Raw genomic sequence first — 18399 nt, forward strand, 5'->3', positions numbered from 1 at the left:
AAATGGAGCTAGGGATTTAATTAAGTTGTGGAGCATTTATATAGGGCGCCTGAAGACTGAGCTTCAATTCCTAGTACAGCCAAACAAACAAAAATAGACTCAAGTTAGACAATTTGAATTGTGTTCTTATCGTTATTTCTTCTTAGTTTTGGGACCCTCATGAATTTCTCGGCCTTTTTGCCACTCAGGTTTTCTTTCTGCATGCTATCAAAGAACGCAATATATTCATATATATATATACACATATATATATATTAAATGAGACCGGCACTTAAGATCCTAATAAGCTCTCAGTACAGAGCAAATAGTTGTCATGCCTTCATGATCACCATCGTTGTCATTCAGGTCTCTCATTCCCTTTGTACAAGAATGTCTTTGAATGGGAACTATTGTTTTTTTTTCTGAGGATTAAGTATTTGAAATGTGATTAGGCAATAACTTTTGACCAGGGCTCTGTTAGAGTAAGCACACCAGCATTTCTCTCTCTCATTCTTCTATGGTCCTACCTCATCCTAATAGTCCATTCAGATTTTGAATCCATCCACAGATTAAATAACTTGGTCAGAACAGCATGACCCAATAGTCCCTGGAAACAACCTCATAGTCATCTAGAAATGTGCACCCCTAATCTAGATGTGTTTCAGTCTAACCAACTGAACAACCAAGACTGACCATCACACGTGAGGATGGTGATTAAGGTAATATAAACAGAAAACTAAGAATCCAGGTCTGTTATAGTGAAATATAATGTGATCCTGTCATTCTCTGATGGATATTTTAGATAAAATTTGTGCCTCAGCTTCCCCATATATACAGTAGAGATATTTGTAATAAAACCGAACTTTCTAGGAATGGTGATCCAAGTGATTTGAGAGCTGTTCTGCTGAAAGGAATGGCTCTAGTTGCACCAGAGTTAGTATTTTGCCTCCCTCTGTGGCAACATGGACCTAGCATTTCAGAAGCCTCCCTGCTGCTCAAAGGCTAGCAGGCATCATTGTAGATTTCAACACCACTGGATGCTGGTGAAATTATGGGTGGTCCCTGTTGGTGACTAGATTTTCATTCATTTGATTGGTAGTAGTTAGAAGCTGGCCATCGAGAGAGTGTATATACATTACACATCATATTAGCAAAATACTGAGGGGCTGCAGAGGCAGCTCATCAGATGACAACATGCTGTGCTCTTGCAGAGAACCAGAGCTTGGCTTCCAGCGCTGTGCCATATGGCCCACAACCGTCTATACAGCTCCAGCTCCAGAAGATCTGACTCTGCTCACTCTAAGAGCACTTGTACTCACAGAAGCACACACCCTACACACACACACACACTCACAGAAGCACACACCCTACCCCTACACACACACACACACACTCACAGAAGCACACACCCTACCCCTACACACACACACTCACAGAAGCACACACCCTACCCCTACACACACACACACACACTCACAGAAGCACACACCCTACCCCTACCCCTACACACACACACTCACAGAAACACACACCCTACCCCTACACACACACACACTCACAGAAGCACACACCCTACCCCTACACACACACACTCACAGAAGCACACACCCTACCCCTACACACACACACTCACAGAAGCACACACCCTACCCCTACACACACACACACACACTCACAGAAGCACACACCCTACCCCTACACACACACACACACTCACAGAAGCACACACCCTACCCCTACACACACACACACACTCACAGAAGCACACACCCTACCCCTACACACACACACACACACACTCACAGAAGCACACACCCTACCCCTACACACACACACACACACTCACAGAAGCACACACCCTACCCCTACACACACACACACACTCACAGAAGCACACACCCTACCCCTACACACACACACTCACAGAAGCACACACCCTACCCCTACACACACACACACACACTCACAGAAGCACACACCCTACCCCTACACACACACACACACACACTCACAGAAGCACACACCCTACCCCTACACACACACACTCACAGAAGCACACACCCTACCCCTACACACACACACACACTCACAGAAGCACACACCCTACCCCTACACACACACACACACACTCACAGAAGCACACACCCTACCCCTACACACACACACACACACACTCACAGAAGCACACACCCTACCCCTACACACACACACTCACAGAAGCACACAACCCTACCCCTACACACACCACCACTCAACAGAAGCACACACCCTACCCCTACACACACACACTCACAGAAGCACACCCTACCCCTACACACACACACACTCACAGAAGCACACACCCTACCCCTACACACACACACCACTCACAGAAGCACACACCCTAACCCCTACACACACACACACACTCACATAAGCACACACCCTACCCCTACACACCACACACACTCACAGAAGCACACACCCTACCCTACACCACACACACACACCTCACAGAAGCACACTACCTACCCCTACACACACACACACACTCACAGAAGCACACACCCTAACCCACTAACACCACACACACACTCACAGAAGCACACACCCTACCCCCTACACACACACACACACATCACAGAAGCACACACCCTACCCCTACACACACACACTCACAGAAGCACACACCCTACCCCTACACACACCACACACACTCACAGAAGCACACACCCTACCCCTACCACACACACACACACTCACAGAAGCACACAACCTACCCCTACACAACACACCACACTCACAGAAGCACACACCCTACCCCTACAACACACACACACTCACTCACAGAAGCACACACCCTACCCCTACACACACACCACACACTCACAGAAGCACACACCCTACCCCTACACACACACACACACTCACAGAAGCACACACCCTACCCCTACACACACACACACACTCACAGAAGCACACACCCTACCCCTACACACACACACACACTCACAGAAGCACACACCCTACCCCTACACACCACAACACCACAGAAGCACACACCCTACCCCTAACCACACACACACTCACAGAAGCACACACCCTACCCCTACAACACACACTCACTCACAGAAGCACACACCCTACCCCTACACACACACACTCACAGAAGCACACACCCTACCCCTACACACACACACACACACACTCACAGAAGCACACACCCTACCCCTACACACACACACTCACAGAAGCACACACCCTACCCCTACACACACACACACACTCACAGAAGCACACACCCTACCCCTACACACACACAACACTCACAGAAGCACACTACCCTACCCCTACAACACACACACACACACACTCACAGAAGCACCACACCCTACCCCTACACACACACACTCACAGAAGCACACACCCTACCCCTACACACACACACACACTCACAGAAGCACACACCCTACCCCTACACACACACACACTCACAGAAGCACACACCCTACCCCTACACACACACACACACTCACAGAAGCACACACCCTACCCCTACACACACACACACACTCACAGAAGCACACACCCTAACCCCTCCACACACACACACACTCACAGAAGCACACACCCTACCCCTACACACACACACACACTCACAGAAGCACACACCCTACCCCTACACACACACACAACCAAAGACAAAATACTTTTGAAAATTGAGAAAATAGTTCAGTGAACATTAATTTTTGAACTGTGAAGTCACTGCAATAATTCAGAATGGCTAATTTACACAGATCCCACTGAGAGAAGGAATGATACAGATCCCCTTGCACAAATTATTAGAAACATTGCATATGATTACCTTTACATTATATGTATAAGCTTATATGAAACAAAACATGGAATTCATGTTTTGAGGTTAGGGGTTTATTCTTGAAATGTCTCAGAGGTATATATTCCAAATATCTGAAGAAAAGGCTCTTCAAATTTGGAATATTTCTGTTCCCAAGAATTTTAGATCATAGTTACTCAGCCTATGATAAATAACAGATTGTACATACACCCTGTAGGGCACTGGTTCTCACTCTTCCTAATGCTGTGACACTATAATTCGGTTCCTCATGCTGTGGTGTCCACCAACCATAAATTATTTTCATTGCAACTTCGTAACTGATTTTTCTACTGTTATGAATTATAATGTAAATATCTGTGGGTTTTTAAAAACAGTGGTATTAGGTGATCTTGTGAAGGGCTTGAGACCTACATGTTGAGAACTGCTGCCCTAAAGTCACGTAAGCTTAATGTGTTCAAAACTGACCTGTAAGACCCTCTCCTGAGAGAAAGATCCCACGTCGACTTGTCATCACAAGTGTTTTTCCTGGCCCCATCCTCACAGCTTGTTATTACTGTACTTAAATCACCTGTGTGTCACCTGGCTCTGATGCATTGCCGTCTCTCACCTGGGTGATTATGATGTCCTCCAAAGCCTCTATGCTCTGCTCCAAAACATTCTGCATGCGGCTCTGGTCAGTGTTTCAAAACACACATCTACTTACACCAACTTCAGTGGCCACAGTTTAATTTTGTTCCCTTAACACAGGCCATTAGACCTCTAAAATAGGGATAGTAACACTAAGGATTGGATAAGCTGGTACATTAAGATAAATTATTTACAAAAATCACCTAGGGTTTACTCAGTACTAAAGGATGCTCCTTATCCTTCAGCCTGCCCCGCCTCCGTGTTTGTTCCTGCTTTCATTTCTCAGACACGCTGTGCTCTTTCCTGTCACATGCTGCCTCCCTGCCTGCAGGGCTCACTTTCACTCATTTGTTTTCTCAGTACTAGCTCCCCCACTCCCTTTGGAAGCTCAGTTCAAGCAGCACTTCCTTGGGGATTGTCTGTGCCATTCGCAGCAGGCTGAAGACTTCCAGGGCATCCCCTGCTTGTTTCCCGTCCTTGTTTAATATCTCTCAGCACCCCTCCCTCATTGCATTCCTGGGTCCAGGCATGCTATCCAACTCACATTTGAAACTCAAATAGGAATCGAATGAATCCACACACTCTCAGGTGCTATAGCAGGGGGCCATTGTTAACGTGCTTGCCAAAGATTCACCAAATTTATGCTTAAATTTGAAGGGAAAGGAGATTAGTGAAATACAGAAAGAACAATGACTAATAATTATTGGTGGAGGAAAGGATAGTGAAAAGCTGATTAATAGATAAGGGAAGAGTAAAGTCCATGTGTCTCATGGCCATGTAGAGAGACTACAGATAACACTGATGTAGTCTATATTCTCAACACTAAGCAGGAGGATTATTAATTTTGAAAATTGTTTCTTATTTAAATTTTTTGTATAATTTGATCATACCCTTCCTCTTCCCCAATCCTCCCTGATCTTTCCCATACCCTTTTCTGCCTAAGGTCATCTCTCTCTCTCTCTCTCTCTCTCTCTCTCTCAAAATGCCACCTCCCAAGCCCCTAAAAAACAAAGGAAAATTCAAACAAACAAACAATAACCAACAAGACAAAAAAATACCAAGACAAAAATGAATGTTTGAGGAAACATATCTTAATCATGGTTTAAAAATTATGCAACATATACATATATTAAGACATGCTTCTCACATTGTCAAACATAAAGAACAGAACAGTAAAGCAATCATACTTGTCTGCAGGGGATTGGCTGAGGAGGAGAACATGGGCACCAACATCTTGGCAATCTCCAAATCTCAGTTAACACTGGCTTCCCTAGTAAGACCCTGACATTGTTCATTTCTAGCCTTTGAGACATATCTTTCTTTACCTCTTTTAACTATTTGACTGTGCGTCACAAACCAGCAGAGTGTAGCATCTTGATACTGTAGTCTGTTCCTTTTGTAACTTCACATGATTTGTCAGTTTGTACTTGGTTTTCAGAACCTGTTTTCTGTTGTAATCATTTCATTGTGGTATGTGTGTATGCCTTTCCTATGGACTTAGAAATATTGTTAAAATTCTTTTGTTATGCTTAATGTGTGCATGTGTGTGTGCGTGTGTGTGTGTGTGCGTGTGTGTAGGTGTGTGCATTTGTGTGCCTGTGCACACACATACTCATAATCAGGTACAACAGAAAGTTGTCAAAAGACAACTTTCAGAGTCTGTCCTCTACTTTGGTCATTTTATCCTTGCTAATTCAACTCAGGTCAAGGTCATTGGGATTGGTGACAAGTGCCTTTACCTGCTGAACCATCTGGCCAACTCTTAGACATTTTCATTAAAAATCAAAAAACAAACAAAAAACAAAAACAAAAACACAGCAGCTGTTTTTCTAATCTCCACATTGCATTCCTTGCCTGATATAAATGTGCTTATATGAAAAGTCATCTTATCGAAAACTTCCTGCCTTTGTATCCAATTGTTTAATTCCATCTTATTGAGGAGAACCAGGGAAGATAAGAAACTCCTCAGATTTGATTCACCACTTAAGAGACTGTGCATTTGAAGTTAAGGCAGGTAACTTAACAGATCTTCTTTCAGCGGAGCCAGGTATCTGTCAGGCATCCAAACAGTTCATCTGTTACTGAGAGTCAAGGGCTGAAGCCACACGCTACGTCTGACGAAGGGTCCAGATAGCATCCCCTCCACTCTCGTTTCTATGTCTTTCTCCTCCAGCTTTATTGTAATATTCTCAGGGCTTCAGATTCATAGTAAAACACCTTGCAGAACCAGAGATACATATCTATCAGAATTATTTATTTAGTTATTTATTTAAATAGAAAAAACAACCCACTACAAAACAAAATTGCAAACTAAAAGAACAACTTATTGGCTTGTAAAGCAGAAAGACTTAAATACTCTTTAAGGCAAATTCTAAGTCAGGGCCTAAGCAAGACCACTCTGGCTGGAATGCGCCCCTTTACACTCTGCTTTCCTCCAAGGTGACTCCATTCTTTCTCTCTCTTTTTTTAAAAAGATTTATTTATTATGTATACGGTATGCATCAGATCACATTATAGATGGTTGTGAGCCACCATGTGGTTGCTGGGAATTGAACTCAGGACCTCTGGAACAGCAGCCAATGCTCTTAACCGCTGAGCCATCTCTCCAGCCCGGTGACTCCATTCTTAATCATCCGCTGTGGCGGGAGTTTAGAAGCACCCGTGGGCTCAGATAGTTTTGCTTCATCTCTAAGGAGGAGGGGCATGTGTCTTTGGTCAAGGGATTTTTTAGCAAATCTCATCAAGTCTCATTGATTCTAATTGGGGCCCCTTAGAACCAATTACTATAGTGGGGGGGGGGTGTGGGCGGAAGAAATACAATGCCTTGCTTTTCCAGGCCAGGTACATATGCCTTCCCTGGAGGTGAAGTGGGAAAGTGGAAGAAAGCCCAGTTCCCCATGGTAACATTCCTTTAGGAAAAGCAGATTAAATGACAATAACAACAGAAGCCTGTGGCAACCAGGAAGGCTGAAAATGAGCATGGAAAGCAAACATGGAAGGCTAAGAAGTGGGTGGCATGCGTAGGGGACAGGGCAAAGTGGGACCAGGTACAAAGCCTAGTGATTGGATGAGCTTGTTCTCAGGAGAATAAATTTGCAACTCTGCAGGGCTTCACATTTGATGGAAAGGAATGAGAGAGGTTTCCATATTTCTACAATGAGAACCGTACAGTTCCCATCAGGACCGCGACGCTCACATTCGCATCACGGGAAACGTTCTCATCTCAGCTGAGGATAATTTCTCAGTTGCCATGCTCATTAAACTTTATGACCTATGGGCTTCTTCTCTGGGATCGGTTCATGGGCTGCTGATGTTTTACTGCTTACAATGGGAACCATCACTCTTCAGGGACAGAAGCCATCAGGTTATAAGGAGAGAAGAGTCCAGCCCCTTGAAAAAGTAATTACATGGAAATTTATTCTTTACTCATCCAGATGAGGCCCTATCTTAGTGGTATTTAGTGTGTGTGTGAGTGTGTGTGTGCACGCACGTTGTGGTGTTTTGTGTATGTGTGTGTGTGAACAGAGTAAGCTTAAAAGGAAGCTGCATGTGAACACCTCATATTACAATCTGGAAGTGATCAATTTAAAGATGCAAAAGTCAGCAGGGCTGGAATTCAGGATTTTCACGGACACATTTAACTTGTCTTCATGGTACACAAGTGTATTCGAGGTTACTGTCCTCATATGGGGTCCCTGCTAAGTATGCATTCTTGGTTGTTTTGGCTCTTAGCCTTGCATATTGGCACAAGTTAATGATGGGTGTGCATTTTAATGTGTGCCTCCTCACTTTGGTCCCTGAGCTAAAATAGGATGTGGGGAGCTGGAGAGGTGGAGATTAATTCTGGATTACCTGAGAGTATAAAGTTATTAACCCCTTCTCAAAAGTTGGCTAGAATCTCTCAGGACAATCAGGAAGGCACCGGTGTACTTACTTGTAGCCTATCAGTTCTGCTTTGCTTGATCTGAGAAGAAATAAGGCCATGGAACACAGTTCATTTCCTTCATGGGCTCATGGCGTAGGGAGGAAGGATAGACCATTCAAAGAGGAACTAGAGTACTTCTGGGAACATAGCTCAGGTGGGCTCAGAGCTGTCAATTAGCCCTGTCTCCCATCATCCACATCGTGGAGGTTCTTTTGGCCTAAAATAATATGGCACATACATCTTGTGACATCATGCTCATTAATGGGTGTAGAGGCCAGGATGCCCTGCTTTCCCTGGACAGGAGCCGATGCTTGAGAGTCATCTCCATTGGCGTGCATATTCTTCAGGGTTTCTCTTCCCACTCTTTACTCCTTCTCTCAGGAAAGAGCATGTTTTATGCCTATATGCCAAAATCTGATCACCTTGTAATTTTTATGACATCCCCTGAAATGTCATAAAATGGGACATTAAAAATCCCAGTTACATAACTATGGAGTCCAAAGCTCGGAGAGGCTAATTTACTAAGGCCCCCTTGTCAGGTAGCAAGGACTGCAACCAGGTTTGTTCAAGTCTACAGTCCACATTTATTCATTGAGCAAGTTTATATCAAGACGCTCAGAGAACCCATGAGCTTATGTGGACACTAGGGTGGACAGGGAGGCATGCTTTACTTTGAGTGGCAGCCCTGATCAGCCCAGCCAGGCTTCTCACACTGTCCTGGCTTTTTTTTTTTTTTTTTTTTTTTTTTGGTGATGAGAGGTGTCTGCTTAGTCAAGTGTTGAAATGCACGGCAGGGCTGGCTGCCTCCTTAAGCTTATTTAGAGCTTGGCTGGCACTCCCAATCTTGTTTAACATTTGACAAGCTATTAGATCATAAGAGAATAAAGACTTCTCAGCATCTCAGTTAGCTTTTCTGCAGAAGGAGTTCCACAGTCCCCTCTCTCTATTTGGGCTTTGAGAACTAGTTATTGTCTGTATTGAGTACTTTAAGTGCGTAACAACGTTTCTTCAAAGCCGATGGAAGCAATGTGACCTTCTTTGGGAGGGGCTTGCTCTCTCCTTCAAACACTAGCTCATATGGAGGCTCCCTCCCGCCGCCCCCAAAGCTCAGCAGGCCACCAAGTCTCATTTCCAGTGAATGTCATTTAAAAGCCAAAGCAAGCTGACTACAAACTTTTTAACATGTGCCTCTCATCTGCTCAACAGAACCCCCTGTAACTTGTAACAGTTCCCTTCCTCTTCTTCTCATTCTTTTTTTTTTTTTTTGTAGTGAAACCAATTGAGGCCTTAAATCAGTACCATTCCTTCCATCTTGGGCCATCTGAGAAAACCATTTAGAGTTATAGAAAGTCATCTGCTCCATCACACACTTCCGGCTGCAGGGCTGAGGCCAGTGCTTGATAGAGCTTACCTATAACACGACAGGACACTGTGCAGAACAGGTGGTTTCCTCCAGGGCCACATAAACACAAGACCAGGGAGAGCAGGACTAGCTTTCAAAGACAGGAGACCATATTCATATCTCGTAAAACACAAATCTCTTTACAGCTGGAGTCAAGTTTCTCCATTTGTGGCACAGCACTTACTGCAGTAAAGTTCATGGCATTTGTGGGGGTGGGGGGGAAGCAAGAAAATCTATAGGATGCCTCAAAGTGAAGAAAATAAATCTCTAGGCTTTCTGTAGGATGTAGAGAAAGAGGAGGCCATGCAGCTATGCAATAACCGGAAACATAAGATGATCCACTTCTGTTTCTAGAACCTTCCCTCCCAGAACTCCCTCATTATATTAACATGATTCTTTGTAACCTACTTGGAGTTGACTATTCGTACGTTTTTAAAGTCTCAGACACAGCTAAAGAATGAAAATAAGGGAAACTGAGGCTTTTTGATTCTAGCTCTTCCTTCCTCAAATGCAGAGAATTCAGAGGTAGACTTCACAGAGCCTGCAAACTGTAGGAAGCTCCTCCTACTGTGACTAGGTGCTGGTATCTTTTTTTTTCTTTTTGACAATGTCAGCCATATCACAGACTGTCAAAAAGTCACTTTAGTTATTTTATAGGAGTTTGTTATAAAAAGAGAATTTTCTGATATTAGCAGCTGATTGCATTGTCATGGATTCCAATGGAATATGAAAGTTCATCGGGGAAAATTCCTTTGACCATCGGAGAGATGATATCAGTTGGGCTGTAAAAATCTTAGCTCTGAGCAAAATACTAACAAAGCCAAATCTTTACTTCTGTCACCACCACTGCTATTTTGCCTGTGGGTCTCGACTGAGGGTTTTGTTTTCTCTACCCTCTTCTTCCTTTCCTACAATACTGTAAATGTTTTCCCAATATTGCTGGAATGCTCCTTGTTTTCTCCATGGCTTAAAACCTAACAAAACCTATTCCTGTTCTTTTTCACCCCAGAAATCCTTACCTCTTAATAATGCTTAGTCTCTTGGAGGCTCAACAATAATTATCAGTAACCTAAGACACGTTGCCCACTGAAAACCCATGATTACCAGCAATTAGAAGAAGTGTCCTACTGGTCCATGGAAGGGAAATCTATCAAGAAGGATTCTAGAGAGGACAAAGCAGCTGAATATTCTAGAATGCAGTGAAGGATCAGTCATAGCAAGCACTCACTGCCTTCAAATCTTTTGGGAGAATTGGGGAGGGGACGCTTCCTGCCCCTGAGAAAGGCAGGTCTTACAAGGGTCACTTTTGATTTTATTATTTGGAGACCATCTTTGAGGAAGATTGACTTGAACTGGTCCTTAGCTCAGTGAAGCCTCAGGGGCTCACCCAGCCTGCCATCTACATGGCTCCCAGTCAACACTTTGCAAGGCACAGCTGAAACGTGCACCCTCAAGCTCTGCCCCTTGTATGCAAATTCAGAAACGTGATGGAGTCAGCAATTTGTTTTTCTAGGCCCTACAGTTGACTCAAACGTGCGCCGCTGAAGCTTCAGAATCACTGGTCTGTGTACTGTGAAGTAGGAACCCATATTGTATCATAAGTTTTCAGGCAGGGGTTCCCACTAGGGGAGCTCTGAGAGAACGCTGACGTGGAGTTCTCACGCTCCAGTAGTTGGTTTGAGGTTGAGTCCTGGAATAGCAGCATTTCCAAATGGCAAGGTTTTTCAGCTTCAGAACAGCCCACCAATCCTACTGGATTCCTCATCTCTGATGAACCTGAAAGGCATGGGCCACAAGGGAGGTAACAGGGCCGTAGGGTCACCATGTGGAGCTGAGAGCAGACTCCATTCCACTGTCATTTAGGTTAGCTTATGGATTCATATATATCCACACTCAAGTATTCCAAGTCCAATTCTTATTCCAGTCTCGCAGACTTGGCAGGCTTCTGTAAAAGATCCTCAGGGCATGTAGTCCTGATTCACTTCAGCCTATACGTCTCATAATTACACTTATCATGTGTCTTTGATATAACAGACCTCCAATTTAATGTCCCAGGTTCTACCACCCAGGCCCCTTTGCTATGCCTCTTTAGGCCTCAGTCCTGGCTTGGCACCCTGCTCCAGCCCCCTGAGCCTAGTGTCCTGCTTTCCTATTCCACTAAAGACTGCAAGACAGGAAGCAGTCACCAGATAAAATATAGATTTTCCACAATTGTGCTGAGCCTCAGAAGAGCTGAGCTGGTGGCTACTACTGCTGATCAGTGAAAGTCTTATTAGGAAGCAGCTTTGGTGGTGAGAAAATATATATATATATATATCTCAAAACAAACACCAGAGGCTTGTTCTAATTTTTAACAGTATGACTAAATAAGACTTATTCCAGGGCTGGAGAGATGGCTCAGAGGTTAAGAGCACTGTCTGTTCTTCCAAAGGTCCTGAGTTCAATTCCCAGCAACCACATGGTGGCTCTTAACTATCTACAATGATATCTGGTACCCTTTTCTGGCATGCAGACAGAAGAGTGAATGCATAATAAATAAATAAATATTTTAAAAAAAGACTTATTCCAAAAGAAATGCAAAAACTATTGGTTTCGTGTTCGTGTCATCCTTTGTAATATATGCTCAAACATGTGACATCGTCTTCTGATGTAAAAGGGAGCAATTGATTTGTAGAAATATGGGTTATTTGGCCTTGACAGACTCATCTTACTCAATGGAATCTATGTTTTATTTTTCAGGGGGCAGTACAGGTACTTCCCCAACCACCTCCAGCACCGGGACACCATCCCCTTCGGCTTCTTCTCATCTCTTATCTCCATCTTGTTCTCCTCCAACTTTTCATTTGGCCCCCAATACTTTCAATGTGGGTTGTCGAGAAAGCCAGCTGTGTAATCTAAACCTCTCTGATTATCCACCATGTGCCCGAAGCAATATGGCTGCCTTACAGAGCTATCCGGGGCTGAGTGACAGTGGTTACAACAGGCTCCAGGGTGGCACAGCCTCAGCCACTCAGCCCTCTGAAACCTTCATGCCTCAGAGGACTCCATCTCTGATCTCAGGAATACCAACGCCTCCCTCGTTGCCCAGCAACAGCAAGATGGAAGCTTATGGTGGCCAACTGGGGTCCTTCCCCACTTCCCAGTTTCAGTATGTCATGCAGGCAGGCAATGCGGCCTCCAGCTCCTCATCACCACACATGTTTGGTGGCAGCCACATGCAGCAGAGCTCCTACAATGCCTTCTCCCTGCATAATCCCTACAATCTGTATGGATACAATTTCCCCACTTCCCCCAGGCTAGCTGCAAGCCCAGAAAAACTGAGCGCATCTCAGAGCACTTTACTCTGTTCTTCTCCTTCCAATGGGGCCTTTGGAGAGAGGCAGTACCTGCCCACAGGCATGGAGCACAGTATGCATATGATCAGCCCTTCTGCTAACAATCAGCAGGCTACCAATACCTGTGATGGCCGACAGTATGGGGCCGTGCCAGGCTCTTCCTCCCAGATGTCAGTACACATGGTTTAAGGAGCAGTCCAAACACCATGGAGGGGATGGCAGTCAAGACTCCAGAGTCTCTGTGGGTGGATCTTCCTCATTGGGAGCCCCATGCCTTGGGAAAATAAGAATTATGCGTTTGTTTTGGTTTTTGGTTTGGTTTTGTTTATTTTTTCTGGATAAGGAAAACAGAGATCAACAACAGATACCACTGAAGGACCTTTGGAGTGCATCATCCATAACTCAGTGGTCATTCTCTTGCCTTCCAAAATCCTAGTTTTATAAAAGCGTTGTGTATGACAGAGTGGCCTTGAAGAGACTGAAAAACCATTTTATAATAATGTTGAAGGAGATGCTATAAGCAGCCAAGAAAAGTTACACACACACACACACACACACACACACACACACACACACACACACACACACACACACACATCCCTACACAGACTTACATGCATATATCCATGTACACACATGCATACACAAAGTAACACAAACACAAATATCCTACACATTGACTTGGAACTGGGCGAACTCTGCGAAGGGAGGCCCAGGATGGGTGCTTTCACCAAAAACTTGTCTGTGTACAATCCTAGATGGATTGGACCATCATTAGCCAGTAGCCTTTCTCCCTGGCATCTTACCATGTTTCTGGAATGAACCATGTACCCAGAACCTCTCCTCATCACAGAGGTGGAGAGACAGCAGTGGTACAATCTGGACTTGGCTTCCTGAGAAAGAATGCTTTTTAAACTTTTGGCTGTCTTCATTCAGCGTGTGATCACTGATGCTATAATGGTGCCTGTGGAAGGATAGGGTGAGAAAAGCTGAGAGAGAGAGAGAGAGAGAGAGAGAGAGAGAGAGAGAGAGAGAGAGAGAGAGAGAGAGAGAGAAAATATTGAGGGCAGGAGAGCGTGGGCAACAAGACTAAGATATGAACAAATGAGGAGATTTAATTCACCAAGGAGAATTGTTTAGGTTTGTTTAGCCCCTAAAGTAATAGAAAGAATGATGGTGTTACTGGGCAGTAAGCCTCGTTGGAACTCTAAGTAGAGTCAACGCTACCATTGAGAAGGGCTAGGGCAAGGGACACTTCTTGATTCCACAGCTCTGACCATAGTGACCCAGGAGGGAGGTGCACAGCGTGGGAGTGCCGTTCTGTGACATGCAGCTGAGCAGGGAGAGAGGGAAACAAGTGTCAGGAATGAAAAATCTCCCAGGTGATACAAAAACAGTCATGGAAGACAGGCCTGGCCTTGCATGCAAATTCAAAGTGCTGACCTGGATGATTTGCCCCAGTCTCCATGCAAGAGAAACCCTGACACACTGGAGAGAATTGCGGATGGGTCCTCTGCCCCTCTTCTATCTGCCTCTGGCTCTCCATTTTGATCAGTTAGTTCGTTGCATTCTGAAGTTTGGGGATTGTTTTTTTTTCTTTCCTTTTCCTTTCAAATTCTTTAATGATAAGAAAACAAGTGAAGCTTGGTGCAAGCTAGAATTTTTAAATGGTGTGGAAAAGCAAACGATACCAAGTAAGATAATACAGATATTATTAAGATTTTTTTCTGGTTTTGAGGTGTTGTAGATAAATGTATTTATATGCCTAGTGGGGTATTCAATATTATGAATATTAAAAAGGGGGCAATAAAAGGGTATGTAAAATATGTATGAAAAAAGGTGTATAAAAGTTTGCCCTTATGCACGGAACTGTTTCTGAGTGCCAAGCACAGAAAGCCGCTAAATAAAATCTTTGCAATTGTTTTCTGTGTGTTTGTTCATATAGAAAACTTAAATGACAGTTGTATGCATTAGTGTTCTGCCTTACAATAAGTCCAACACATTCACGTGTTACCCCTTGTAAATTTTATGTGGATAACATGAAGTCAATGTTATTCTCATTTTACGATTGGTAGCTGAGCTACTCAAAAGTTGGGTGGAGCATCCAGAATCACACAAGCCATGAGAGAGGGAACTAAGGCCTGGAAGCAGATTTTCATATTGACAATTTTAAGATGGGTATGGTTTTAATAATTATAGTTGTAGGTTTGGAAGAAATTTTATAGACAGTCAAATGCTTGGCCAAGGTCCTCAGTGAGCGATAGAACTGGTAAGCTAACCTAATATCTGTGCTTTAAGCACCACGTCATTACGCCAGAGTATTGTGCCATTTGGAGAATCAGAAACGGGTATATTCAGAGATAGATCGCGGCAAGAATGACTCTGGGGCTGGATTCTGCTTTATATCCTTAATAAATGTATACTCCCTTTCGAATGAATCACTGGATCCTTGAAGGAGTGGTTTTGATCTGTTATGCATAAGGCCAACTTATAAAAACCAATGAAGGGTGAAGGCCGTGCTATTTCTAAGAACTTTCACATACTTCAGGCAAGCCCTGTAATAGCCATCAAGGGTGTATAGTGGAGAAAGTCTTGCTTATAAGTGGAGAAGTGGGATCATGCATCCTATGACCTGCTCTGCTGTTTCCCAATCACATAAAATCTACTCTTACCTTTACAGTACACTGTGTCCTATTGGATAGTCATACTGGTTACCCACTGACTTAGTTTACTAGCATTGTATGTGGGCAGTTTGGGATACTGGACACTGTACTCACTCACTGAAACTAGAGATAGGTTTGAAGAACAAAAAAAAAAATTCAGGACTCCATTGTGTTTGAACATGAATTTATTTAGTGAATTTCCATATACTATGATGAGCCATCTAATGAATAAATTTGTCGTGATGTTTTCCTGACAAAAAAGGGCAGATGCACTTAAGAACTCATAGAGACTGTAGCAGCACGCGCAGGACCTGTTCACATTCAAATCAAATGGGGTCCCAGTGCTCAGAGTGAGGAATGAGTCGGAGCTGACATCCTTAACCTGGAAGCTACCTCCAACTGACAACCAACTTCTAATGGAAAACTAAGTTTTCCCCAATCAGTTCTCAGTGGGTATGAAAATCAAACTTAAGGGTAGGCTGTATGCCCAGCAGGATATGACCACCACAGAAACTATACTAGATTTTTGTAGAATTTCCATCTAATATTGCTCACACTGGGCAGTATTTATCTATCATCTATATATCTGTCTATCTCTATCTATTTATCTATCTACCCATCGATCTATCTATCATCTCTCGTATATATATATATATATATATATATATATATATATATACATATATATATATAAAATCTATTTTTACAACCTACCTGCAGCTTCCCAGTTCCTCCCCTTTCCCTTACATCCCGTCTCTACCCAACCCATCCACTCCTCTTTCGTTTCTCTTTAGAGAAGCGCAGGCCTCCTATGGATATTAACCAGCCAAGGCATATCAAGTTGCAGTAAGACTAGGCACTTTCTCTCCTATTAAGGCTGATGACATATCCTAGTAGGTAGAAAGGGCGGGGAACAGAAGATTTAATCATTGCTTTGATTGTATTAATAACTCAGAATCTGGCTTGTCAGTTAATCTCATTAGCCATCAAATTCCTGCCAAACTAGTTGAGATAATGGCTACCTCAAGTAGCTCCATGAATTCGAGGCTGTCTGGGCATGGCTTGTCTCAAAACATGAGAGACTCTTTTTAGGAGACATTAAGTTACTCCTCTGCAAGAGTGGTGGAGCAAAACTAATGACATGGAAGCATTTGGTTATTTTTTTTTCTGATTTATTAGTACACCAAGCACTATTCATTGGTTTAGTGCTTTCTGAGGTCCTCAGTAATAAATAATCATAATACTGCATGGAACAAGCTTGGTACGAAGAATTCCATGTTTGTATTTAGAAACAACAACAGCAACAACAAGAAGCTGGGAAGTGGTGGCACATGCCTTTTATCCTAGCACTCCAGAGGCAGAGGCAGTTCAGTCTCCAAGTTCAAAGCCAGCCTGGTCTACAGAACAAGTTCAAAAGTAGCCAGGACTATACAGAGAAAGCTTGTCTTGAGAAACCGTAATAATAATAATAGTAACAACAACAGCAACAACAACAACAACAATAATAATTTGAGCAATCATTTAGACTCTAAAGTTTTGAGCATCAAATAAGACATATTTCTATAGCTTTGGCTCTTTTAGAATAGCCTAGCCACATACACTGATTCTATGGCATATGTTTCATCTGCACCAGATGCTGAAATAGGAAGGATAACACATACCAGAGAAAGAACTTTTCAAAAAGTGGGTGGAGAGAGGGCTCAGTAGTTAAGAGCACTTGCTCCTCTTGCAAAGAGGATACAGATCCAATTAAAAAATACTCACATGGCAGTTTACAACCACTTGGAAACTCGAGTTGAGGAGGATCCGATACCCTCTTCTGATTTCAGTGAACATCATGCATGGCCATGGGCACATAATAAAACACAGGCAAAGCATACATAAAAGGAATAAAATTTTAATTGAGAAGAATTTGTCAAGAATATGTTCTTATGCCAAACTAAATGGAAAAAAGCTCATGAGGTCTCAACCCCACACAAACAACTATAGCCAACTGAAGAAGTGGGGAGCAGGAGGGAAGATCTTCCCTATGGTAGACCACACCAGTTGGTGGTCCAGTGTCAAATGGTCATCCATGGACACATAGGTACAAATAATATTAGGCACACTGAACTGATTATACATAGGAATACATATTATGTATGTATACATCTATACATGTAATAACTGAATAAAGAGGCAATGAATTTGAAGGAGAGAAAGGAGGAGTATAGGAAAGGGTTTGAAGAGAAAGGAAAAGAAATGGATGTTATAATTAAATCACCCAAAAATAAAAATATGTTCTTAAGTTTTAAATAAAATAATATACAAAATGGTTTTTCTTAAAAAGAATCATTCTTTTATAGGTTGAGATGGTTCACTCAGCTAGTTTTGTTTTCCAAGAGAAAGACTATTTTGTTCATTTGTAAATTCTCAGTCCCAAGGACAGATCCTGGGTTATTCACAGATGCTCAGTACATAAGCATTTTCACTGCTGCATTTGTCCATCAAATTTACTTTTTCAGCGGTAGTGCAAAATGATTGCATGGCTGAATTCACTCCACAGTAAGGGTAGTTAAATTAGTTAAGGGATGTTGTTCTTTCATAGAGTATTATGTTAGAGATAAATACAAACTTAATTTATACACTAGGTA

The 18399-nt window shown here is 43.1% G+C and overlaps 1 protein-coding gene across 3 annotated transcripts in view; it reads left to right on the forward strand.

The window, feature by feature from the left end:
• Tbx15 (T-box transcription factor 15) overlaps window positions 1–13430 on the forward strand; it is a 118383-nt gene extending 104953 nt beyond the window's left edge. For all 3 annotated transcript variants that reach the window (XM_051165992.1, XM_051165991.1, XM_051165990.1), the window contains exon 8: window positions 12508–13430. In XM_051165992.1, the coding sequence (XP_051021949.1) occupies window positions 12508–13292 (785 nt within the window). In that variant the 3' untranslated portion in view covers window positions 13293–13430. The remainder of the gene's footprint in view (window positions 1–12507) is intronic.
• The last annotated feature ends 4969 nt before the right edge of the window (window positions 13431–18399 follow it).

Source organism: Acomys russatus, chromosome 23 (genome assembly GCF_903995435.1).
Source record: "Acomys russatus chromosome 23, mAcoRus1.1, whole genome shotgun sequence".
Taxonomy (NCBI): Eukaryota; Metazoa; Chordata; class Mammalia; order Rodentia; family Muridae; genus Acomys; species Acomys russatus.